The sequence below is a fragment of the Sinocyclocheilus grahami genome, unplaced genomic scaffold (genome assembly GCF_001515645.1).
Source record: "Sinocyclocheilus grahami isolate Dianchi unplaced genomic scaffold, SAMN03320097.WGS_v1.1 scaffold224.1, whole genome shotgun sequence".
Classification (NCBI taxonomy): Eukaryota; Metazoa; Chordata; class Actinopteri; order Cypriniformes; family Cyprinidae; genus Sinocyclocheilus; species Sinocyclocheilus grahami.
The window spans coordinates 1068610-1094135 of record NW_015505403.1 but is presented as its reverse complement, the minus strand read 5'-3'; the positions used below and the strand labels follow the sequence as shown (position 1 = coordinate 1094135).

The 25526-nt window shown below is 41.9% G+C and overlaps 2 protein-coding genes across 7 annotated transcripts; both read left to right on the top strand.

Annotated features, from left to right (window-relative positions):
- The first annotated feature begins 412 nt into the window (after nucleotides 1-412).
- LOC107596877 (dual specificity mitogen-activated protein kinase kinase 2-like) lies at nucleotides 413-9889 on the top strand. Of its 2 annotated transcripts, none has more exons than XR_001610414.1 (11): nucleotides 413-961; nucleotides 1061-1271; nucleotides 1357-1503; nucleotides 1571-1648; nucleotides 3208-3259; nucleotides 4225-4349; nucleotides 4545-4758; nucleotides 4876-4940; nucleotides 5017-5133; nucleotides 6005-6050; nucleotides 8270-8309. XR_001610414.1 is itself a non-coding variant. In XM_016287736.1 (11 exons), exons 1-11 carry the CDS (start codon nucleotides 879-881, stop codon nucleotides 8378-8380), a joined length of 1194 nt encoding a protein of 397 aa, XP_016143222.1. In that variant the 5' UTR covers nucleotides 416-878; the 3' UTR covers nucleotides 8381-9889. The 2 variants fall into 2 exon arrangements, 1 of the variants encoding a protein (XP_016143222.1); XM_016287736.1 differs by having other exon boundaries at nucleotides 416-961; nucleotides 5072-5133; nucleotides 8270-9889.
- A 563-nt stretch (nucleotides 9890-10452) lies between these two features.
- Nucleotides 10453-24801, top strand: LOC107596875 (zinc finger and BTB domain-containing protein 7A-like). Of its 5 annotated transcripts, XM_016287734.1 has the most exons (5): nucleotides 11181-11406; nucleotides 12470-12557; nucleotides 20440-20976; nucleotides 21056-21897; nucleotides 24292-24801. In XM_016287734.1, the coding sequence occupies exons 3-5, from the start codon at nucleotides 20518-20520 to the stop codon at nucleotides 24737-24739; spliced, it is 1749 nt and encodes a 582-aa protein (XP_016143220.1). In that variant the 5' UTR covers nucleotides 11181-11406; nucleotides 12470-12557; nucleotides 20440-20517; the 3' UTR covers nucleotides 24740-24801. The 5 variants fall into 5 exon arrangements, with proteins under 5 accessions (XP_016143217.1, XP_016143220.1, XP_016143221.1 ...); XM_016287731.1 differs by lacking the exons at nucleotides 11181-11406; nucleotides 12470-12557 and adding an exon at nucleotides 10453-10619; XM_016287735.1 differs by lacking the exon at nucleotides 12470-12557.
- Nucleotides 24802-25526: the final 725 nt, after the last annotated feature.

Here is a 25526-nt window from a genome sequence, read left to right as displayed (position 1 = left end):
GGGGCAAAACCCCCCCAGCTTTGCTACTTTTTGTTAAAGATGGTAAAGGATTATCACTAAGTTACCTTTTCTCATATGCATATTTTTCTGTAACGTTAGTATGGTATCTTGTCAAGTTATTTGTCAACTGCACAGCTTACCAGGGTTTACTGACAAAGCTCAGACTGCAGAAGATTAATAGTACGTATCGTATAACAATAAATATGACATGAGGTGCTCAAATCATTCAGAAAATTGTATTCTTACGTTTTTTTGGCGGCAACTTTCCTTCTGGCAGGCCTTTAAATGTGACAGTTACTCAGTTCACCACTAGATGTCGTTCTTATTCAAATCATCACTCATCCTTTAGTTAAAGCTCGCGATAACTCGAGCGTTCTGACGACAGTTCTCGCGAGAGCTTGTGAACGCTTCTTCTTGGTTGGATAGCGGCTTCCTGGCCGGACTTCCCCCCTCCTTTTTTACTTGGGGGAAATTTCAACTTCTGTTTTCGCGGATCCTCCGGGACAAACAATTTCGGACAGCATTTCGCGGTCGGTCCTGTGGCTGCGAACGACAGGCCTGACTTGTCTTTTGCCGCCTTTTGTCTGTGGGAGCGATCTCGAGTCGGAGGCCGTCTCGAAGAGACATTCCAGCGATGAACCCGCTGAAATAAACTGCATTTCTTGCACTTTTGCGCCTATGGCACTCGCTCGTTCCACTTGACACCTAAATATTATTTGGTACAGCTTCTGGAGGCATGACAGGGTGTTGAAATTAGGGGCTTACGACTCTCAGAAACTTCTATAGACACAACTGCAAGGGTTTGTGTAGCAATTCGAAGGATTGGATGTCAGCAGAGACAACCTGGTTGTTCTCTTTGAAATAGATAACAGGCAACTATGGCACCTAAAAGAAGACCGGTCCCCTTGATTATAACCCCCACAGGAGAAGGACAGTCAACCAACATAGATGCAGCATCAGAGTAAGTAACGTTGTATAGTTTGCTATATCTGACACTTTTTGGTTTACTTTCCTGCATACTTAAGTATGTCTCACCTGGTCCTGTTTTTCCTGTCTTCAGGGCCAACCTGGAGGCCTTGCAGAGGAAGTTAGGGGAGCTGGACTTGGATGAACAGCAGAGGAAGCGGCTTGAGGCTTTCCTCACCCAGAAAGCCAAAGTGGGCGAGCTCAAAGATGAAGATTTTGACCCCATATGTGAACTTGGTGCAGGTAACGGTGGGGTGGTCCACAAAGTCCGTCACAGCCAGTCAAGACTGGTCATGGCCAGGAAGGTAAGCGATCGACAGACTTACGCACCTGCTGCTGCTGGCTTGCTTACGATGTGTTCAAAGGCTGAACGTTCTGTATTTTCTACAGCTTATTCATTTGGAAATCAAACCAGCCATCAGGAACCAGATCATACGAGAGCTGCGGGTCCTACATGAGTGTAATTCGCCGTACATTGTAGGTTTTTACGGCGCCTTTTACAGCGATGGAGAAATCAGCATCTGTATGGAGCACATGGTGGGACCAATGTTGTTGTTTAATGCTTGTGTGAAGTGTTACAGCACACTCATGTATTTGTCCGCAGGATGGGGGTTCTTTGGATCAAGTGCTGAAGGAAGCCAGGAGAATCCCTGAAGAAATTTTGGGCAAAGTTAGCATAGCCGTAAGTATTACCAGTCTCCTCTGCTGTATCTGTGTCAAATAATGCTGTTTAGTTATTGATGACAAATGAACCATATTGACACATCAGTGATTAGTTTATCTAGATTTTTTTTAAAGCCTAATTGATCTTAGGTGTACTTTAATTGTATTAAATGTAAGGGCACTACTTGTTGAGGGTTGTAATGTGTTTACACTCAAACTCTCTGTTTTTGGCAGATGCCTTTGTTCAAAGTGTGGTTGAGGTGTGCATTTTATCATTAAATAATGTTCTCAAAATTTGCGGCTTTTAACAAAATTACTGGTACAATTGCTGTTCAAATCAAATCTGATGTGAAGAATATTCTTATGCATGATCCTTAATTCTTTGTTTTGTACAGATATCATTTTGAACTTATGTATTTGTTGAATATCTGTAAGTTACTCTGTATGACCCTTCACCAATTTTACTATAAAGTGATTTCATAAGACCAACTAGTCATTCACACTAGTTTGTTTAAAACTATCTCTTATACTATTACCCAGCCATGTTGACTCTAATTGTTAGATTTGTAAGGTAGAATTGTTTTTTTACAACAGAAAAAATTATTTCTACCATATAATTTTTTTTTCTGTCAGTCTATATTAGATATATTGCCCGATTTTGGATATTTAATTGTGCATGTTTTTCCCCATATTTTCTTAGCCATCTTTTACTGCTCATTAAGAGTGAATTATTAAAAAAATGTTGTGATGTCTAAATCCAGTTTTAGCATTTAAAAAGATTTTTAGTTTATAGTGCTTTATTTTTGTCTCACTTAGACAAATAGGATTGTATTTTAATACCGTCCATTTCTTGGTTATCAGCCATAACATGGAAATAACTACCATCTTATCAGTATCAGGGAGAATTTTAATATTGGCGCGTCCCTAGAATATAGGTTAACTCTACCAACTTCTTGTTTTTTGGTGTCTGGTTAATTACAATAATTGTTTATAATTTTTGTAATACTTAATGTAAATAAATTGTGCATGTACATGGGAAATGCACATGGAAAAAGATTAGGTTATTGTGAAACAGCTGTAGGAATGAAAAGAGAGCAACCTGCTTTTCTTCTTGTCTAAAAGCAGAATCCCAAAAAAATTGTACATAACCTCCATCGTAACATGTCTGGCACTAGTACACACAAACCGCAATTTAATAAAGCTGTGACCACACCCACAGATGTGCAAACTCCCTTTCAAGTCAGAGTTACCAAAACATGCATGTTTTTCAACACACACATTTAGACTTATTCTTCCAAATGAATAGGGTTAAACTTCTGTTTCACATTTGATCATGACAAAACACAAACACTTTAACACGAAGTCCAAACAAAGGTGCAGCGATCTGTTTATGTGTGTGTCTATACTGTTTATTGCACGTGTGAGCGAATGCATCTCAGCTTTCAGTAATCACAAAGCAGAAGTTGTTTTGTAAAGACTAGAATATGTAACACGTTCTGTAAATTCAGGAAGCTAGATACCACATTGACCGTTGAGAGATAAACCCTGTTGATGACATCTATAACGCTCTTTCCTCAGGTACTCAGAGGTCTGGTATATCTTCGGGAGAAACACCAAATAATGCACAGAGGTACACACAGAGCAACATTCCTTACTAATATCTTAGAAAACGTACATGTGCATACACGCGCTGGATGGCAGCAGGAAGTAGCCCCCTAATGCAGCCATTGAAATTGCATAAGAAGCTTAAAAATGATAATTATAGAGAGATTAGGCCTCACTTTTTCAAAGGTATTTACTGAAACTCTAACCAGAGACCTTCATACAACTGCAAACCTGAGATTAAATGGAGCAAAGATATTGCAAAAGTTGATATTATTCCAATGCTAAACGTCAATCTTCTACAATTAAACGTTTTAAAACAAACACTACATTGGCATTTTTAGATCACAAGTTGTAGATCACAAGTTACCATAGAAATAGCTTCAGTGTCTCCAAGTGTGGCACAACCAACATTTGAACATTAATACTATGTCTGAAGATGCAAAGTATCAGTTTCTCTGTCAGGTTGTATGAGGGTCTGAAGGAGCCACACTGGGTTTGAAGGGTTAGACAGGGAGGGTCAGGCCTATAGTTGTGCTGTTGTGGCAGGGAGCACTCGCCTGCTTGCGAGGAGCTGTCAAGGAGCCCAGCCGGTAATTGCAGCCTCTCGGATGTGATTACATGGCAGCCGCACCCTGCAACCCCCTCCCTTCTTTTTCCTCTCCCACTCTCACCCCTCTGTCCACTCCCAGTGGGTGTTAGGGCTGAAGGAGGGCCCGTCATGTGTGGAATCGTTGCATGTCTGCACTGTTATTTGCTCCTCTTGCCCTGTGTTTAAGAGGAGGGAGGTGGAAAGTAGCTTGCATGTCTGTCCTTTCTACTGCAACGGTGTTGTTGGAGCTAGCTTTGCAGTATGCAGAGCATCTTGTGAAATGTTTTTGCTGGGAGTGCTGGAGAAAGGGCATTTGAACGGGGATGGAAAGCCAGGTGGTGCCACTGGGATTTGGACCCCGGCACTCCATCTTACATGGTCTCTCTCTCTGGTCCCTACAGACGTTAAGCCCTCCAACATCCTGGTGAACTCGCGTGGCGAGATCAAACTCTGCGACTTTGGCGTGAGTGGCCAGCTCATCGACTCCATGGCCAACTCCTTCGTTGGAACACGGTCGTACATGTCGGTGAGTCACCCGCCCACTTCCCTCCCCAACCCCCAGTCCTTCTCGTTCCAAGGCCTGTGCTGGTGCCCAGGATTCTTCCATGTGGAGAGGAGGAAGTCGCTGCCAGGTTTTAGCCCACTCCTCTTGGCCACCTGCAGGGTGTGGCGCCCCACCCATGTAGAGCTTTGACTTGCTCTCTGCTCTCTGCCTTGACAGCCGGAGAGACTCCAGGGCACACACTATTCAGTTCAGTCGGATGTGTGGAGCATGGGCCTATCACTGGTTGAGCTGGCTATTGGACGCTACCCCATCCCCCCTCCTGATGCCAAGGAACTGGAGGCCATATTTGGCCGGCCAGTGCTGGACACAGGTGGGGCAGAAGGCCACAGCATGTCCCCAAGACCGAGGCCTCCAGGACGACCGGTTAGCGGTAAGACCTTGTTTAATTTACCCAAACATTGGCATTGGTTTTATGCGCATTCGTTCTTCTCCACAGTCTGCGTAATATGTGTGTTTTAGTTGAGCCTTGCGAATTGTTTTCCCCAAGGACATGGAATGGACAGCAGGCCAGCCATGGCTATATTTGAGCTACTGGACTACATTGTCAATGAGGTCAGAGAATTTGCTTAGCGTGCAACTTACTTCCTTTGTGCTTATTTTTGCCTTTTATAGTATTTTTATGTTGCAGTTTCACTTCAACATCACCCCTTTTTCTGCTCCTCACCTGTCTCTACATCTTGCAGCCACCACCCAAGCTGCCCCATGGCGTCTTCACCACTGACTTTGAGGAGTTTGTGACGAAATGGTGAGCTCCTGTGTGTTATTGCTGGTGTTTTTACTATACGAACCTGCAAAATCTTCAAAACGATATCTGAGTTATGTCAAAGTTGGACCTTGATAAAAGGGCCGTAGTACAGGGATATCCATTCCAGCTTCTGGAGGGTCAACCTGCCCCAGCACACTTGCCTGGATGTTTCTAGTAATTCTGAAGACCACAATTAGCTGGCTCAGGTGTGTTTAATTAGGTTTGGTGCTATACCCTGCAAGACAGTGGACCTCCAGGAGCAGGATTGGACACCTCTAGTGTAGTACAGTTTGGGGAATGCAGGTTTGAATTTGGAAACATTGTTCCCAATCTCATAAGTTCTTCCTCTGTTCATTTCTTGTAAATCTTCACAGATTGCATTTAAATGTTCTTTAAAAGTTCAGTCAGACTAACTTGTCCTTTTAAAACGTCACGCAAACAATTTGGTCTGACTGAAATCTACCAGTTCGGTTTTTGCAAAGTCGTACCAATTGATCTAGATAATGTAATTGTATCTTAGATTTGTCCGGTTTGTGCACACACTTAATCTGACTACAGTTGGCCCCAGTGTTGTGCACTTGCTCCAAAAGAAAGAGATGTGACATTCAATGTCTGTTAAGACCTCCAAAATCTTTTTTACGGGGACTGGGCAGATTAAGTCTACGCAAGGTAGCTTGACTATGCAAAAAAATAAAAAAATAAAAATATATATTAAAACAGTGATTGTAAAAATACTTACTGTCCGGTCAAATAAAGGCAACGCCTCCCTCTAGATTTCTGGGCTAATGTTTTAAATTCTGAATTGTATTTTGTCTTACTAATGTTTTTTTTCTGGGGTATATTTTTTTAATTTTTTATTTTTTTTGGACAGCCTCATTAAGAACCCTGCTGACAGAGCTGACCTTAAGATGCTAATGGTAGGTACAATTCCCTGTATAATTACAATTATATTAAATAAAAAAAGTCATCTAGTGCAGTGTTTCCCAACCACTGTGCCACGGAAAATTATCAAAAACTTCCTTATCTCTATTATATTTTGTTATTATTATTTTAAATAATAATATTTGTGGGTTTTACAAATATTTAACCAATGAAAAGCATTCAAAAGAGCTTGTGACTAAACGTAATGCCATTGGATGCTCAAATTGTCAGTCAAACCTCATAACTCCACCCTGCCTCCATTCAGAATAAAGTGCAGCAACATTTTACGTTTACATTTACATTTACATTTTACATTTAGTCATTTAGCAGACGCTTTTATCCAAAGCGACATACAATTGGGGGATACATAAAGCGATTCTTCTTAAAGAGGCAAACAGACACATGAAGTGGTTGTAATACCAAGTTCTTAGACATTGTTCAAATAAGTACAAGCTAGAAAGAGAAGGAATAAATAAAGATTATTATTATTATTATTATTTTTTTTAATGATGAAGTCAAGTAGCTTCGAAAGAGATGAGTTTTCAGCTGTCGCTTGAAAATTGTCAGGGATTAAGCATTCCGGATAGGGATGGGAAGATCGTTTCCCCAGCCAGGAGTGGTGAACGAGAATGTTCTGGAAAGTGATTTTGAGCCTGTCTGTGATGGTACCACGAGGCGTTGCTCACTAGCGGATCTCAGACTTCTGAAGGGGATGTAGATTCGCAGTTTGAAGACAGATGTCTACTTCTTTGCAATGCAAGGGTAAATATAGAACTGATGTTTGAATAAGTACAGCGTTTCCTTTACTCAAGAAATGCTGTCTATAAAGGCTAATGTTTTTGTGTGTTTAAAGAGCAGAGAAGAGTCTTAGCATTTGCTGTCTAGTTGTAGCGAATACAATTTTGTATGTTTTAAATATCCTGTGTGTAGTGGTTCGTCTTTTATATCTTAAGATTTTGGCCAAATGTATTAAACGAGAGAAACTGAGTGCCCATATAGATACAATAAACGTTATAATCTGCAAACTGATGAAAACGTGATGCTATTGTTTTACTGCCTCAGATGCGGCCGTTCTAATGGACAAAACACATATATCTGTCATTCAGTCGTCAAAAACCTTTTCAGAAATTAAGTGCAAGTGTCTGCCCATATATAAAGTCAAAATACCAATTCTGATTACGGAATGTTTAATTATTGAAATTATTATTATTATTATTTAAATATGCTTAGTGGTGTGCCGTGGGATTTTTTACATATCAAAACTGCCGTGGCAAAAAAAGGTTGGGAAACACTGATCTAGTGGAATAAAGTAGTAAGACTTGAAAGGATAATTCACCCAAAAATGAAAATTCTGTAATTAATTATCCACCCTCATGTCATTCCAAATCCGTAAGATCTTTGTTTATCTTCAAAACACAAATTAAGATATTTTTAATGAAATCCGAGAGCTTTCTGACCCTGCATAGACAGCAACATGACTACCACATTCAAGGCCTAGAAGGGTAGTAAAGACATCGTTAAAATAGTCCATGTGACATCAGTGTTTCAACCGTAATTTTATGAAGCTACGAGAATACTTTTTGTGCGCATGCATGAGTCGTGGTACTCTAACGAACGTGTGGTGGAGATTGACACGGAAGAGAGGAAATTGTTGAATAAAGTTATTTTTGTTTTCTTTAAGCACAAACAGTATTCTCATAGCTTCAAACCATTACGGTTGAACCACTGATGTCACATGGACTGTTTTGACAATGTCCTTACTACTTTTCTGGGCTTCGTGGTAGTTGCGTTGCTGTCTATGCAGGGTCAGAAAACTCGGATTTCGTCAAAAATAGTCTTACAGGTTTGGAACGACATGAGTGGTTTAATTAATTGCAGAATTTTCATTTTGGGTGAACTATCCCTTTAAAGAGAGAGCTTTTTGGAGTAACAACACATCCAGTGTGTCAGTTTTTGGCCATGTTAGTACAGCAATTAGCTCTAGTTACAACTTGATTTTGAAATGTTTTCCCCTTTGCACTCAGTATAGTACTGACTGTAGGTGCTCATAGCAGGAATATCACGATGCATTGTAGAATATAATGCATTACAGAAATCATACTTATAGGGCTAAATTTATGTATACGTAGTGAGAATCAAGGTAGGATGTACTGAAAATAAAATTAATGATATTTAATAAAAAATAATTATAAAATAAATTGGTATTCATTTGCAGGGCCACACGTTCATCAAGCGGGCCGAGGTTGAGGAGGTGGATTTCACTGGATGGTTGTGTAAAACCATGGGCCTTCACCAGCCCAGCACACCCACTCATAGTGTTGAATGAACGCTGGCTCACATGCCATACTCATCCTCTGCTCTACTTCTCTCCTTTTTGCTCTCACAGACCTGTATGCTTGTAAGCCTCTGACACACCGCTGTGCGCTCTTTTGCCGTTCTCTGCTTGCTCTTCCCTTCCACCGCGGTGCGTTCTGGGGCATTGTTTTTTAAGAGCTGGTGTTGGAACAGTCATTTGAATGAATATGGAGATTAGAGTCACTTAAGTGGAGTGGCTGTATTTGTAACAACCACATTATTCAGGAATGTCCAAATTGGTAAAGATCAGCTAGGTTTTGTTTGTATAAAAGCTATTTCATTAGAATTATGATGGTTTTGTTTACTTTTCATGGTCGGTTTATCAAATCATTATATTATGTTTTTTTTTGTTTTTTTTTGGCTAAAGCACTATTCTTTGGCAGTTAGCGTTACACTGTGTTAAAATGGATAGCTTGGTTCAAAGGCAAACATTTAATTGAGAATCAACTGGCGTTTGCATAAAAAAACCCCCAAAGAGGGCTACTGTGTATCATAAAGGCTAGTTTATTTCAAAGATGATTATAAATGCAAGATGGCCAAATCAGCAATGCTGAAGTGCATACGTACAGTTGTTTAGCTTGTGCATTGCAGGTAGCACTGCTAGTACACGGCGAAGTACTCCATCATGTCAACCAATGGCCATGCTGCAAGTTTGCACACATTAGCAAAAAGAAACATAAGCTTAATTAGAGTTCCTGTATCAGATGCCCTTTGTCATACTGCTGTGCCTGTGAAAAAGATCAGTCATTTAATATTCAGAAATCTATACTGTTTTTTGGGGGGGAGGGGGGTTAAGTTTTCAACTTAAAATCATCTTCAGAAGGGTATATTTGGGAAGAGTTATTGTTTATAACTTATGCTTCAGTGTTCTTTTTTTATTTTTTATTTGAAACCTAAAATTTCTTGCTTTTGATTTCAAGTTTGAATACAACCAGGGTTGCATCTATCTTTACAGTGCTTTTACAATATGCCCGATGAATTTAAACGCATCAAAATTATTTCAACCAAGACCACAACAGGTACACTCATAGTCTGGTCTTCAGTGGTATATAAAGTGCAAAGTAACATCTCAGGCCACCATGTACAGTGCTATGCAGATCAAATGAACCGCAGCAGATATTGCTGTATTAGTAGGTCTTATAAATACACGGGTGTTACAGATGGGCATTGTGAAGTGTGGCTAAAGCCCACTTGCTCTAAATAGCTTTTTTTTTCTCTTTCTCTAGTACTTTTCAGTAACATTGAAACTGTATTACACACTGGCATTCAGCTCCGACCAAGTGAATGCATGTATCGCCACACATGTGTATAAAATATATGTACAGTACAAATGGTACTGTTCTCAGTCTTAAAATAGCATTGTATTTTATTGTTTTTTTGTTGTTTGTTTTGGGAATGAAGAGGATATAAGTCATTTTATTACCATATGGAATGTGTTGAATACAGTTCTAATATAAAAATAAAACTTATTTGTGAATGATTATTTGGCTGTAGTTGTTGTCAGTCTCAATGTTTTGGATAATGTTTAAAGATTTTATTGCAGTGTACTATATTTAATGTGAATTGTTAAAGAATAAGAGTGAACATTTTCATTACATAATTTGAAATATAAGGCATATATTAGAAATATAGATAGCTAGAAAAAACATGTGATTTGCAATATAGCTGTTAATTTCTGGTATATTTTTGCATGGCTGTGATAACAACCAGTACTGGAAGATGCATATTATAAAATGGTTTATTAATTATATATAATGTATTATAATTTTTTTCAATCTAAATTAAGTAAACGGTAATACAGCTAACATACTTTTGTACATGTAAAATTGTGGCATGTTTTGAAAACGTAAAAAAAAAGTAGATAACCATTTAGCCAATGCTTTTTGTCAGTTTTAAGTGTCCCAGTTATACTGCCCTCTGTGTCTGGTGTGCGTTAGTTCATCATGCTTTTCTCCTACTTAATACTTCAGCATTTAAGCACAACTCAGTGTCATACACAATTACGCTCCTCTGCGTCCACTCCCTGTTTTACGGGAGAGTCTTCAATTGTACAGTCACTCTTAGAGAGGTCATATACTGCTCCTCCTATTTTTGAGAACTTTCAGTCCAGCAGCAGGTAAGCGGGCGAACGGGTCTCTTAAGTGGTGGAGGATAATCCTTGTCTGTCCCGCTGGTCGACTGCACACATCGCTTCTTTCAGCATGATTTTGGTGAGTATGGAGAATCACAGTACACATTTAGTTGTTTGGTTATTTTTAATTACTGTTTGTAGTGTTTTGGAGGGTTCGGTTGTTACATGTAAAGAAAGACGTGTCAAAAAGGTGAAGCAGTAAGTGAATAGTGTCACTTCTATCCGACGACCCCTTGAGTGCAGGGTACACTATGAGCTGTATTAGTTTGAGACAGTGGAGGGTGTGTGTAGATGTATTGAGTGGTGGTGGTGGTGGGGGGGCTGCTGGCAGACCCTGAGTGTCCTGGAATGTGCCATGGCTTGTTCTGGGGTGGGACTCCATGACCTCAGGCAATGGGATGGGTGGGTGCGACTGCATTCGCACACATGGGAGAATAAAGGACGGTTAATTCTCATTATTTTGGAACACGAGCTCACCTAAAGTACACGTGCAACACCCCTGCAAACTACTTTATACAAATACAGGCCGGTTTTACCAGCGATATCCTTGTGAACCTTGTGTTGTGTTCATGTCATGAGTGATGGTGGCCACTATGGCATGATAACAACCTTTTACTGTATTCCCCAGAGAGGAGCAGAGGAGAACAGCATGGGGGAATGCTGTTTCTTTAAGAGAGAGGGAGAGAGAGCGAAAGGGAGGGACCTTTTTGCCCTCCAGAAACCAGGAAGGGAATTGAGTTGATCTGCTGGTGCTTGGTTAGCGCATACAGAGCTTTGAACAGCAGGGACAGCTAAGAGAGAGAGAGAGCTCCACAGAGGAGGAGGGAAGAGCTAACCCATAGCAAGCACCGCCACGGCCATCGCAGGTGAGCTCGTTTCCCCTGCTTGTCCCCCGTGTCATCTGCCCAAGGCCTATCGACTGAAGGTAGCAAGGCTGAGGAGGAAGGAATGAGGGAGGAGGAGAGAGAGCGAGTATGTGTGTGGGGGGTAGGAGAGGGCTCCAGTGAGGAATTATTCCTCCTTTTCTTTGGTCTTCCGAGTAACTGATTTGGTACACCTTTGGTTCACTGGCATTGCTTTAATAAACTTTTTTTTTTGTTCTTACGGTTAACTTTTTTGTTGTTGTTTTGGAGACAGCCCTTAAGGGGTGTGTTTGTCGGAGGTTAGACGAGGAGAATATAGTAGGAAGGAACCAAAAATAATTCCATAGGACAAGGTACAATGCTATGCACTGGGGTCTGCTTTTTTTAAAACCTTTGTTATCATTCATTAAGAAACAAACTGATAACTTGTGCATGCACCTTTGGCTTTTTTCTTCCAGTCTCAAATTGCATTTACACTGTTTACTGTTATGATGGAATATTTTAGGTATATAAAAAAGTCTCATTTGGGTCAAGAATGCTGAATATGTCAGATGATGTAGGGTGACAATATAAATTTATTGTATTAAAGTTCTACAGAGTTGTGTTAGGATCCCTTTGCCTTTTCTCATACATACAGCGCTTGACACTGCTTGTTGGCTGGTCTGTACTTTTAATACCTGGCATCCTGCTAGCAACACACGGTAGTGTATAATTCAGCTCTGAATGCTTACGTTGAAGCAAGCTCTTAGATGTGGGGGTGGCAAGAGCAAACAGTTTGGGACTTGTAGTTCTTAGCAGTGGCCTAGAAGCAGGTGAAGTCATACTTAAGGACTGCGCTTCCCAGAGTGCCTTGCCCTTGGCCATACAGGAAAGGGAACAGCCGGTAGCCTATCCTAGTGGGGAGGTGTGGTGATTGAGGAGCGGGAAAGCCAATCGCAGAGGGGGAAGTGAAGCCAGAGCAGTGGGCTGAAAATAGAGTGGGGGAGTTAGTAGGTGGCTGCCTGTGTGGGATCAGGCAAGGGCTTGCCTGTGTAACTAGGGCCACTCTGAAGTTTCCTGTCTGCAGTTTCTCCAGACCAGAGCCCTGCCCAGGCACAGAGGCAGGCAGAGGGAGACTGAGCTGACCCACAGGGAAACAAAATTCTGGCCAGCCGGTAAGAGCTCCAAATGCACTCTCACTCTCTCTGGTGTCTGAGACGGGAAAGGCAAGCTAGAAGAGAAATAATGGAATCTTAAAAGGGGAAAGAGAGGGACTTGGCTTGATTAAGTTCAGAGTGCTTGACCCACTTGCAGATGGCATAGAGATGGAAAACGGAGGCCTGCTGTATTAAGGTATGACTTTGTGAGATTCTGTGCAGCGAGTTTCCAAGTACTTTCTTAATTAACTGAACTCTGTCTTGGTTGTGATTCTTATTTTTATCTGATCTGACTGTTACAAATTGCCATTTAATAAAATAAGATAAATAATAATAATATATTTTCAAGAAGATTGATTTAATTTTAGTCACAAAAGGTTGGGTTTAACTGGTGGACTCACATAAAAAAAAATTTAAATTCACATCAAAGACATCCTGCTCATTGAGATCTCTAAGAACCTTAGACTTTGGAAAGTTTTTCCGCTTCTGTTGGCAGATCCCTTGTAGGCTTCTCTGCCCCCTCATTCTTTTTATAGCTGTTCCATAATGCACATCAACATCTTCTCCTTTGGTAAGGGTCTTTAACAGGGTCTCATGACTTGTCAAATAAGAAGACTGCATGTTTGTCCTGGACACAAAGGCGTTGCAGGAAGCTGCAGTCTCTTTCGCTCTCTCTTTTTTTTATTCAAAGATGTATGCAGATCATTTCCAACCCATACTTGCTCGACTCGTTTTCACTAGTGCGGGTACAGGGAGGACGCAAGGGGTATTTTTATTCACAGATGACGCCCAGTGTCTGAATAATGCACAGACAAGGCTCCTTGTCTCACTGGGGTGAGGCCGATCTTTATTGTCTTTTGCTTGTTTAAGCGGCAAAGAGATTCTTACCCACCATAAACCAGTTAACCTTGTACGTAGTTAAATTACCTAACGGGGTCGTTTCAGGTCAGCATTTATGACAGGTAATGTATGTGTGAACTTCATGCTGATACACATCATGCAGTGTTTTTTAATTTTTTTTATTATCTTGATGTGTTGTGTTATTTCACCAAGTATGTGTTTTGCTATATATGAAATTTCAGATTTTTATAAGCTTTTTAGAAGCTGACTTAATATTTGTTTTGTTTGTCTTTATTTAAAGTTTCAATTGCTAGACATCCAGTGTGAATTGTTTAGGTTTTTTATGCTCTTGTATGTATGAGATATTTGACTAGCTTTTGAATGCTTATGAAATACAAATTTTATTTGAACTTTCACAATCCTTTTGAAAAGTTATGTAGAATTGTGGTCTGTTATGAAGACATATAAAGCATCTATTTTTGCGTCCTTGTGCGGTGCAGGACTGAGGGCTGAAGGCACTAGAAGTTACCAGCTACTGTTTGGCCAAAAAGTATAATTCTAATGCTAAAGTAATCTTTGAGCTTTTTGAACACACTTTGAATTGGCTGTCTGAACAAGGTTTAGTTTTATAACGTCTGGGGGACGGTGGACGTTTGTGAAACATTTTTGAATTGATCAAATTAAAGACTGATGCTGGGAGATGGGCTGCTGCAAGCTAGCATCACTATCGGTAATCAGAGAGCTCATCTCATTATTCTCTCATTGCACTCCTCAAAGGGCCTTCTTCCACTTGTTCTTATCTGCTGAGAGTCTGTCGACAATGAGTGAGGCTTTCTTGGTTTCCTTGACAGTAATGTGGAATCCAATTGCTGTAAGTTTATGCTCTCGCCCCCATTTGCTATTGTGGAGCTCGACCTCCAGCAGGAGGAGGAGTCCTTGACATACTTACCTTAGTGCGATCGTTCAGAGATATGCTGGGAGGTAGAGCTGAAAAAGAAAATCCTGGGTGGGTTGTCATGTCTTTTTGCCTCAGCAGAGGCAGAAGAGGGAAGTGGAAGCTGTGGTGGACTGGTGGTGGAGTGTGCAGGGCAGTGTCTGGGAGAGCTGGTCATCTGATAACAGAGCGGGTTCTGTTACACCATCACCAGAGTCACGCAGGAAGTCTTCTTCCGCCCAACCAGCCAGCCTGCCGCAGCAGCAAAAGACATGGACTGTGGCCTGAGCGCAAGGGCACTGGAAGGGCTGGAGTAGCACTGCCGCCATTACTCAATTTTGTTTCTATTTCATGTGTTGGTTTTCTTGCTCTTTCCTTATTTCCTGGCCCAGCCACAGTTTGTCCGAAAGACTCCGAAGTTGTGGGCAGCTCAAAGACAGATGCAGGGAGTTAGGCCTGGAAAAGTTTGGTCAAACTATGAGGGGGAGTCGTGGCATTTTCACACGTGGGCTTCATTCTAACATGGGACTCTAACAAAGCTGCTGCTGGTCTAGAAAGATTGTAGGCACGTTGTTGCTTTTGAAACTGAGTTTCTTGCCTTATCTGCTCTACTATTTGCTGTATGCTCTTTTCCTATCTGATATATTTCTGCAACTAAGACCTTTAATTTCTCACCATAAAGAGTAAGTAGTTTGCTTGTACTATTGACCCTATGACATAAGATTTTTCCTCAAAGAGGGACGTAATTTTGTGTCTACAGAAGGTTCCAGCAACTAAAGTGAGGTGAAATAAAAAATTTCGCTAGTGTGCACTTGTTTATAGCAGCCTCACCCAATACCTTTTGGGGGGCATTGTGAATACAAGTCTGGATTTTTGGCAGCCTACTGACATATCTCCAGTGAAACAGCCCAGCACTACAACTCCAGTTTTATCAGTTGTTCCCCCACTTCCTGCTTGCACTTTTTGTGACCAATCATGCTTCCCTAACCAGTGCTGGCAGGAGTGACTCATTTGTAGGGCCTTGCTCAAAATCATGTTCTTCTTGGAACCAGTCAGCCCCTCTCCATACTGTTTACGATTATCCGGTAATATCCTCTCTGCCTTGACCTTGAACCCTGTCAACCTAGTGTAGTGACTCCACTTCCCTCCCTTATGAGGCAGGAGGAGCTAATCACACAAACACACACACTAGCTTGTACATACATACTGAGTGGACATGCATGTCAGAGGGATGCCCTGTGTACATAAGTCACATGTTTGTCATTAATCCTCTCAAAAGTTTCTTTCGAAGGATTCCCAAGCTCTTGAGAAATACACAGTGAAAGGTGTGACTGACAAAGAAAGAAAGTTAATAGAAAGACACCAAAGTGTTCCTTAAAACCCTGCTGCTTGTTTTGGTTTATGTCATAAGTCAATGTGTGTTCTTGGAATGTGTAACATGTGCTTGCCTGAGATGTTTCATTCTGAGTTGTCAGTTTTCGGTTCATATAATGAGCAAGTAAATTTACCGTTTGGTGTCTTTTGCTGGATAAGCGTTGTTTTAGAGTTAAGAACTTAATCACAAAACACATTAAATACCCTTGACACAATTTGATTGACAGTAGTTACCTCATGATTCTTGTAAAAAGATTTGACTGTGTTGGCGGTGTTATTTCCAACTGATTACACAATTCTGAACTATTTCTGAACTAGTTATATTGTAACCTTACATACCAATATGTAATGTGCTAGTTGAACTTCTAAACTCATTTAGTTTACACTTGACCAGATAAATTAAAACAATTTAAATACTCGTTAAGACAGTTTGACAGTATCTGAAATCTATTTTCGATAGCCTCACTTCACATTGGCTGGGAGGGGCTGGGGTGGGATGAGTATTCGCAGTAACTTGTGGTTTGACTTGCAAAGTAGTTGAGGCCTGTGCATGCGGCCATCAGAAGAGGTCGGAAATGAGACGTTGGGGCCGTTGCACGGCCCCTGTCACCCATAGCCATGAATAAGTGATGAAGAATGTTGGGAGCCCTGAGAAGGTGTCAGGATCAGGTTTGTTTGCACTGTTTCCTCTTTCTTTCAGCTTTGCCCTGGGTTTATTCAGGGACAGAGATGCTGCTTAACTGGTGCCTTGCTATTACCCACAAGCTGAAGTGCAGAGAGATGACATTTGGTTTTAAGTGTCCATTCTAAGAAACCCCCTTATGATAGCAAAACTACTCTTGCTCTCTCTGAAATTCTTTTTTTTTTTTTTTAAGAATTTATGATTTTATGGGTTTTTCCAGGTGTGGCACAGGTTCCCTGTGAATCAAGGTAAATTGATCTGAAAAGGTATATTTTATTGTTTAATAAGACCAAAATTCTGTTATCTACTCACTCGCATACGCATTTACGCACCCTCATGGGGGGTCATGAGGAACCAGACCTGGAAACACTTGTTGTCTAACCCAACCTCCAGCCTGGCTTCTACCTTAACTTATTCAAATTCTCTGCAATAAAACAATGAGATAGAATGCACTTGTTAGTCAAGCAGATGGGGTGGGGGTTATTAGAGAGACAACAGAAAACCAAAGAGTTTGCCCTACAGGTGACCATCACTTAGCTCAAAGATGAAGGGAAAGACCGAACGAGAAGGGCTTAAGCGATTGGCTTATGGGCATTACCATCTAACTTAAACAAGTCAAGACGTGGTCCAGTGGGGGACTATTATTGGAATGGCTCCTTTGAAGTGTGCTATATAGAATTGTGTAGTGCATATGTGCCCTAGATTATGGTATTTTCATCATATTCTGTCACTGAACTCTAACTGTATTTGCAAAAGTCAGATGGCATGAAAAAATGACACACAAAAGGTGAGCCTGATTGCCATCCACAGTAATAATGCAAGCAAGACTAGTCGTGGGGGTCGAATTTGCTGCTGTGTTTTATCTTCCCACTACCTCTCAATTGCTATACCAATAGTGACCTGACTTGGTGCCAGCTCTCAAGGTGTGGAGGAAGGCAGCTTTGTGCAAGCGTGAGAGAGCGAGAGAGAGAGAGCAAGCAGCCAGGTTTAGCAGGTCTTGCTTACATACCAAGGGGCTTGATCTGAAGGAATGTCATTTGAATGCATTGCTCTTATTGAGTATAATTCCCCTGTGGCCTCACCCCCTGCTGGGTCACTCTGGCAGATGGAGGGGCGGGGGGTAGTTAGGCTGTTTGGTGTTCTCGCGTAAGCGTGTGTTTGCCAATGGACAAATCCAGGAGGGTTGCCTTTCAGAGCCCCCCTCCCTCTACCCTCGCCTGTACTGCGGTCGATCATTTTAATCTCCCCTCACACGTGATCAAGGGGACAGGCCTTTCCTGAAACTTGGCACGCAGTGCAGGGTGGGGTAACCGGCTCAGACCGGATTGACAACCTCCCTATTTAATACTGTTCCCTTGCAGCCCTGCGTGTGTCCTCCTACTCTTCCTCCTCCTGTAGTGAATTTTTTTTCCACTCGGGCCTTTAGCCGGCAACCCCCTTCCCCAGAAGCCAACTGACACACAATTCAGTGCACATGATGCCCAGCCTATTCTATGTGCTGTGCACTCCCCCACCCCAGCAAAGCTGCACAGTACAGATTCTCCTTTTCCACTGCCATCATGACAGCAGGCTTGCCACCCTCTGACATGCTGCTACATTGTAATGCACCCTGAACTGATTGCTGTAAACTAGAAGGCTGTTTAAAGTGCTTTTCAAGACAGATTAAAGTCTCAACTGTCACAGGTTGAAGTCAAACAACATCTTTTTGACAGCATCACCAGATGTTGTACATAACCTGTAGATTGTTTGATTGTTATAAAGACCACTTTAAAGCAACATTTTGGCACCATCAAATAGATAACGTTAGGCAAACGTTTTTAATAGTGAAAAAGAAACTGAGAAGGTGAACTGAACTATCTGTTCTTTAATAGTACATGGTGTTAAAAAACATGTCATTATAATATGCATAATACCTTTTCTTCATTTCAATAATTACACCAATTCCCCATGGACTTTAAAATAAGTCTGGCAACCAGCACATTGTGTATTTGCAGCCATGACTTGTCAGAATATCCCTTTATAACGTGATGCTTCCATTTGTGGTTTGGATAATCTTGACCAGTGGTCTTTATTATAGCAGCAACCATTTGGCCACTATCTATTAGCCTCTCTGCTTCATTTGCATACAGGGCTTGGCAATGCTACCCTGGACGGTAATAGAGTGCAACAAGAATGGACAGCATAAATATGGTCCAAACCTAAAGTATTAGTATAGTACAGTATTAAGCATAGTATAGTATTAAGCAGCAGCATGAATTGACCATTCGCAAAGAGCTTGATTGACAGGCGATCTGACCAATCAGAACGCGGATATTATGTGCTGCCACTACTATCTGCCATCTTGTCCAACATCTACGGCCGGTCTCCATAGAAATCCATGTTAAAATGTGGTAAAAAAAAAAACAACTGAACTGAAACTTTTTCAATATAACTAAATATAAATATGTGCGGAGGGTTAAGCTGTGCTGTTGTTGGCTGCCACAGTAACGGTAGTAAGCTAAGGCATTCCTTTAAAGTACTTGTTTTGTGTACCAGAAAATCTGTCATGTCCGGCGCTGTATGCATGGCTTGCAGCGCTTAAGTTAAAATACTGAGTGTGAAATAATAAAATGTTAAAATGTGTGCTCTTATCATTCTGTGGACAAAATCCTGTGAACTTTGCCCGATCGGGAGCTGTATATACACATGTGCTCATCTGTTTTCAGTGCAGCTAACCTTGCGTTGCTTCATGTCATCTTCCCACTCATTAAACTATGACAGGTCCTTAACTGCAAAAAGACGGTCATTGCGACACTGTAAAGTGATGAAACTATGGCGCCATGTGCTTTTTTTTATACCATTTTCATAGGTTTCACGTTATATTGTTGGCTCGGAAAATATGTAAGTGTACATGCCCAGTAGCCGCAGCTGTATCCTTTCTAGCCTTAACCACAAATCAGACAGGAGAGTAGATTAACTTCGGTGGACTTAATCTTGAAAAATTGTGTGTGAGGGTTAAGCTGTGCTGTTGTTGGCTGCCACAGTAACGGTAGTAAGCTAAGGCATTCCTTTAAAGTACTTGTTTTGTGTACCAGAAAATCTGTCATGTCCGGCGCTGTATGCATGGCTTGCAGCGCTTAAATTAAAATACTGAGTGTGAAATAATAAAATGTTAAAATGTGTGCTCTTATCATTCTGTGGACAAAATCCTGTGAACTTTGCCCGATCGGGAGCTGTATATACACATGTGCTCATCTGTTTTCAGTGCAGCTAACCTTGCGTTGCTTCATGTCATCTTCCCACTCATTAAACTATGACAGGTCCTTAACTGCAAAAAGACGGTCATTGCGACACTGTAAAGTGATGAAACTATGGCGCCATGTGCTTTTTTTTATACCATTTTCATAGGTTTCACGTTATATTGTTGGCTCGGAAAATATGTAAGTGTACATGCCCAGTAGCCGCAGCTGTATCCTTTCTAGCCTTAACCACAAATCAGACAGGAGAGTAGATTAACTTCGGTGGACTTAATCTTGAAAAATTGTGTGTTCCACGGTTGACATAAAATACTTTGTTCATTTCGTGCTTTACGTAAATATGAAAAGACTATCGGTTCACGTGTTTGAACTGAGGCAATACAGTGATCTGTCACGACACATTGAAGAACCACAAAACAGTATTTATTGTTTGAATTTCTTTAAAAATGACAAAATTTGAGTCCGGAGACCTTGTTTCATATCAGAAGTAACCTGCTCTGTATTGTCTGTCGGCGTGTTGTCATTTTTCTCTTTGCTCTGCGATGTATTTTTCACTGCATGAGAACATGATGTGTAGTGTGAGAGCGCCATTGTTTGTCAGAGATAGCAACAGTAACTAAGGAGGGCGGGTCTTTGTGAACGGTCAATTGAGCTCTTCAGGTCATTTGTGAAAAAGTTTTGATTGGCGAGTTTGAAAAAATACTTGAAAAATGTTTCTCCCTACTTTGTAGTAGTTTTATGTAAAACATTTTGCCTCAATTTAGTATCAATAACATTTATTTATTCTATGTCATTTTATGATTAGTAACTGTTATTGTTCCTCAACATTCTTAGACAGGCAGACAGACAGACGGCAGGACGGACGGACGGGTGGCGGCTGCGATTGGCGGCTCGGCGGCAGGCTGGTGGAAAATGTCGTCGGGAGCAGGTGGGCGGGGAAGACGTGAGGCAAGGGCCTGTGGGGGTGCAGGCGAGGTAGAGGAAGGACCAGTGGGCATCCCCTTTCCCGAGCACAGTGCTGACCTGCTGGGCAGTCTCAATCGACAACGGTTGAGTGGGCTGCTGTGTGACGTGCTACTAGTGGCTCAAGAGAGAGAATTCCCTGCCCACCGCTCCGTGTTGGCTTCCTGCAGCACCTACTTCCACAAGCTTTTCACCTCGGGCCTGGCTGCTGACCGCCAGAAAGTCTATGCGCTGGACTTTGTGCGGCCTGAGGCGCTGGCCGCCCTCTTAGACTTTGCCTACACGGCCACACTCACAGTCAGCCGCAACAGTGTGGTTGACATCTTAAGCGCCGCCCGTGTGCTGGAGATCTCACCCGTTCAAGACGTCTGCACACACCTGCTGGACACCAAAGTGCTCTCCCCGCTGGTGGGTAATATGTTTTTTACAAGTTGACTAATGAATGTTTCGGAGCGATATGATGATGTAGTCCCATTTCTTTTTGCAGGCGGGCAGTGAGCAAGAAGAAGACCAGGAAGAGGAGGAGCGAGGTAAGAATGGAAAAGAGCAGGGCATCCGGCTGCGTGCCCGTGAGTACTTGGAGTTCTTCCAGAGGGGGGCGCATTGGGGTAGCAGCTGCAGCACGCCAGAGCTCAGGGACCTGCCCGCACACCTGCACTTTAGCCAACGCAATGGCGCTGACAGCAATGGCATGCCCATCAGCCCTGCTGACTACTACTCCTCACTGGCCCAAGCCCTATCACAGCCGCCTCGTGACCCCGAAGACGAGAATGTGGATGAGGAGTGCCAGGATGGACCTTCAGTTCTAGCTCGAGGGAAAAGTGTAGAGGCTATGATGTCCCTTTATGCTCCTACTCAGAATGGACATTACTACCTGCCCAAATCAGAGAGAGAGGTGGAGGGGACAGATGAGCGGGAGCACGAACAAGGCCCAGCTAGTGCTTTGCTACAACAGATGATGGACTCCTTGGAGCGTAAAAGGGAACAGGCCACGGAAGTTGGTGGGGGTGAGGAGGATGGGCCGGAGGGCGAAGAGCCAGACGTGGAGTTTTACTTGAAGTACTTTAATAGTGTGCAGCATGAGGAAGCCACCAGTGCCCCCATGTCTCCAAGTTTGCTACCACTGTGGTCATTAAGGGGCAACGGAGGTGGAAACCAAGCGACTGGAGGGGGTAACAACAGTGAGAGGAAGATGCGCTCTAAGGCCTTCCAGAAGTGCCCTATCTGCTCCAAAGTCATCCAAGGTGCAGGCAAGCTTCCACGCCACATCCGTACACACACAGGAGAAAAGCCCTACGAGTGCACCATCTGCAAAGTGCGATTCACCAGGTAAGCCTTTTTTTTGTAATTTTGGTTTTGTCTTTGGGAAAATTGAGTTCAGTTTGTATTTTTACATACACTTTAGCATCTTGTGTGCTATCAAATTTACATGGTCAGGTATTCAGTACACTAAAGAGAGCACAGTCAGCCATAAAGTTGTGTTTTATGTTGACAGAAAGGCTGCATGACAAAGTCCTGGAATTTTAACAAGAGGGGTCCAATAAAAGTGGGTTGTGGTAGCACAGCCTGATCTACTGTTATCAGGGATGAGGCTGTTATAAAACTCTCCATGCCGATATTGAAAGGGATTACAGCACGGTGGCCTATCTACGCCAGTGTGTCAGCTGAACTTGTGACCCTGGGTGTTACGTTGATTATTGCCCCTGGCAAATACAGCCCCTCTTTCAGACAAATGGCTGATGAAAAATACTGTGTGAATCTCTCTTAGCAAACTGCTAGCATGGCTTACTCTGCACTTAAGGGCATCACCTCTTCCATGAAACCATCGCCTTAATGAATTAATCAGGAGACACGCATTGGAAATAGACACTGCGGCAAAAATATCCAGTACCCTATTTGCGTAGAGATGGATCTAAATTTTCCACCTAAATACGCCACCTATTGGGAAGGGGTACTGTAATCTTAATCCTGTTTGATCAGGGTTAAGAGTGCGTTTCACTCACACTGAAATAAGTCAATCCTATCTTGTAAATAATTCATCTCTCTGTACCCCACTCTGTAACATTGTGTGTATGTGTGTGAAAACACGTTTTCTAACAGGCGTGTATGTATATACCTTCCGTATTTTGGTGAATGTATGCAAAAGTGAAGAAAAGATGAGAAATTATGAGTGAAAGAATACATTCAAACATGTTTAAATACACAAGTAGGCATCAACGTGTGCACATGTCTGTGTTTACATACTCAGGTGTGTGTCTGTCCATGGACGCATATGAGTGCGAATGTGTTCGGTAAGCCTCCAGTATTCTGGATGGGTCAACCACCCTAGTTTGTTTAGTTGTACTCTGCCCCGGTCACAAGCTTAGGGGGAGGGACGGAGAAGGGTAAGCTGAGAGCAGAGTCTTACAACAGAGGGCCTTGCATTTGACACCACACTATACGTAGCTCCCTTATTGGTGCAAAACAATACATTCTGACAGTATGCTGTCTCTTGTTGAAGAAAGCCTACTCTTTAGCCATTTAGACCAGTTTGCCTCAGGTGGTGTGTCTGAAATGTATATAAACTGATGACCAGCACAAAAGTAAATTTTGTTAGATTAACATTTAAGAAATATAGAGTAAAATTTGGTTACAGATTTTGTACAGTGTTAATGGTGCTTTGAAATGGTTGGAGGACAATTGAGGAAAGACATTAAAGATTAAACCACATTCTTCCAAACCTGTTCCTCAACCCAGCACACCTTTTGATTTTCAATCTTACACTGGTTTCTTCCCAGAAACTAAAATCTCTCCTCAGTTGAACTTCGCTCAGCTGCCACTGAAGATTTTACATTTTGCTTGTAAAACAAGAGTAATTTTGCTCTTATAACATGTTCACCATTTTTAAATGGCTCTTTTGGGAAACTTAGGGCCCACTATGACTCTGAACTGAACATTGAGCCCTTCAGTGCCTCATTGGCCTAAAAAGAAATTATGGTGATAAAGCTGTGAGCTTTATGGCTCTTTTCCTCATACGACCTTGGGTGCTTTCAGCACAGAAGAATGATAAATAAACTTGACTTTAAAGTAAAGATAAGGAGGTCAGACTCCTTTTGCGGATACATGTTGTCTTTGATGTGCAAGAACAGACAGATATATGTATTTACATCGTTAGATTTTTGTGTTTATGTGTAGTTTATGTGTAGTTTATATAATATATGTGTGCATGCATGTTTGCCTTTGCTAATGATCTGTGTGGCCAACCTTACCGGTATGTCTTGTAATTCAACATCAGGCAGTAGTTAGTGACTCACCCAACTATCATAAATGGTCTTTCTGGCACATCAAGTAATTTGGGAGTGGGCATTTTAAGGAATTATAAGTGTATTAAGTTAGCATGTATTCATGTATCATGGTGATGTTTTGTTAATTTCCTAACCTTGAATTACTGTTGAGTCTGTCATTGTTAGTTCGGTTGCCCTTAATTTTACAGTACATAAACTTATCTGTACTTACAGTGTACTTACCTAAGTAAGTACTGGATAATATAAAGTAACTACGTGGGTTAGGATTAGTAGGTTTAGAAATAGGTTCAGGGTTAGTACCAAGTTATTGAAATTACTATAACAAGTACATATTACATGCGGAACAGGACTGTAAAACAAAGGGCTACTGTTAATTTGTTTAATTCACACAAACCCATGGGTAGCGGCTCATCAGAAGTTTTTGTATTCTCTTTTCCAGGCAGGACAAGTTAAAGGTTCACATGCGCAAGCATACAGGAGAGAAGCCTTACCCGTGTACTCAGTGTGGTGCCGCCTTTGCCCACAACTACGACCTGAAGAATCACATGCGTGTGCACACAGGCTTGCGCCCCTACCAGTGCTCCAGCTGTTTTAAAACCTTTGTGCGCTCAGACCACCTCCACCGGCATCTCAAGAAAGATGGCTGCAACGGCATCCCTTCCCGTCGAGGCCGCAAGCCACGCATACGAGATTCTGAGCTCCTGGAAGGTCCTATGGAACTTCATGGCCCAGAAGCAGACATCGAGAGAGGTCAGCGGCATCCGGACAGGGGCACCGGAACATCAGTCATGGAGGAAAATCATGGTAGTCACACACACAGTCCAGTTGCCGATGGGGAAGGTAGTGAAGATTTGACCTCGGGACAAAGGAACTCCGCGACAACATGAATCAATCTTCATCAGAGAGGGCTTTACTCAACAACAAGAGGAAGAATGAAACAGAAAAATAATAAGAAAAAACAACAACTTAAAACTACATGGTCCTCTTTAAAAAAACAAATCAGGGTGTCACGCAAATCTAATCTTCTAGTTTCTTTTTCCTCCTTTTTTAGCTTCTGCATTCCACATAGAGACTTAACCACCAAGTTACTGGTCTGTTGGAAGAGCGAAGAGCACTTCAAATCACTCACCCGTGCTGTCACCATCTTTCTGGGTCTTTTTGTTGGTGTTTTTTGTAACATAATGGCATAGTCATGTGCGTACGAGAAAAAGCTACTATGCAGTTTAAACAAGTTCCTCATCTCTGGGTTGCATCTACAGGGCCTTGTCTTAAAGTAAGGTGTCAAACACCAGGCTGACTGCTGCTTCAACAGGTTAGCTTTGAATGGTCTAAGATGTGATCAAGGCAACCAATAGATCTCTTTTTCTAATGCAATGAGCAACATGTACATACACTATAAAAAATATATTGTCTCAGATTGCAATATATACAATATTCTGATGCAGCACCTTTTTTCTAAATGTTCCAGAAAGAATCGGACAGGGGTTTGATTTAAAGTGTTACTTTCTCTATAAAAGGTGTTTTTTGAGAGTTTAGCCTTTCATGGTGTAACCGGTTACCGTTTTGAGTTTAATCTACATGGGGAGATTTCGTTCATTTGTTTCTGGCAGGGAGAGGGTAAGACAAGGGATGAGGTCCTGTGCTTCTAAAGCACTACCTTCATCTGATCGCCAC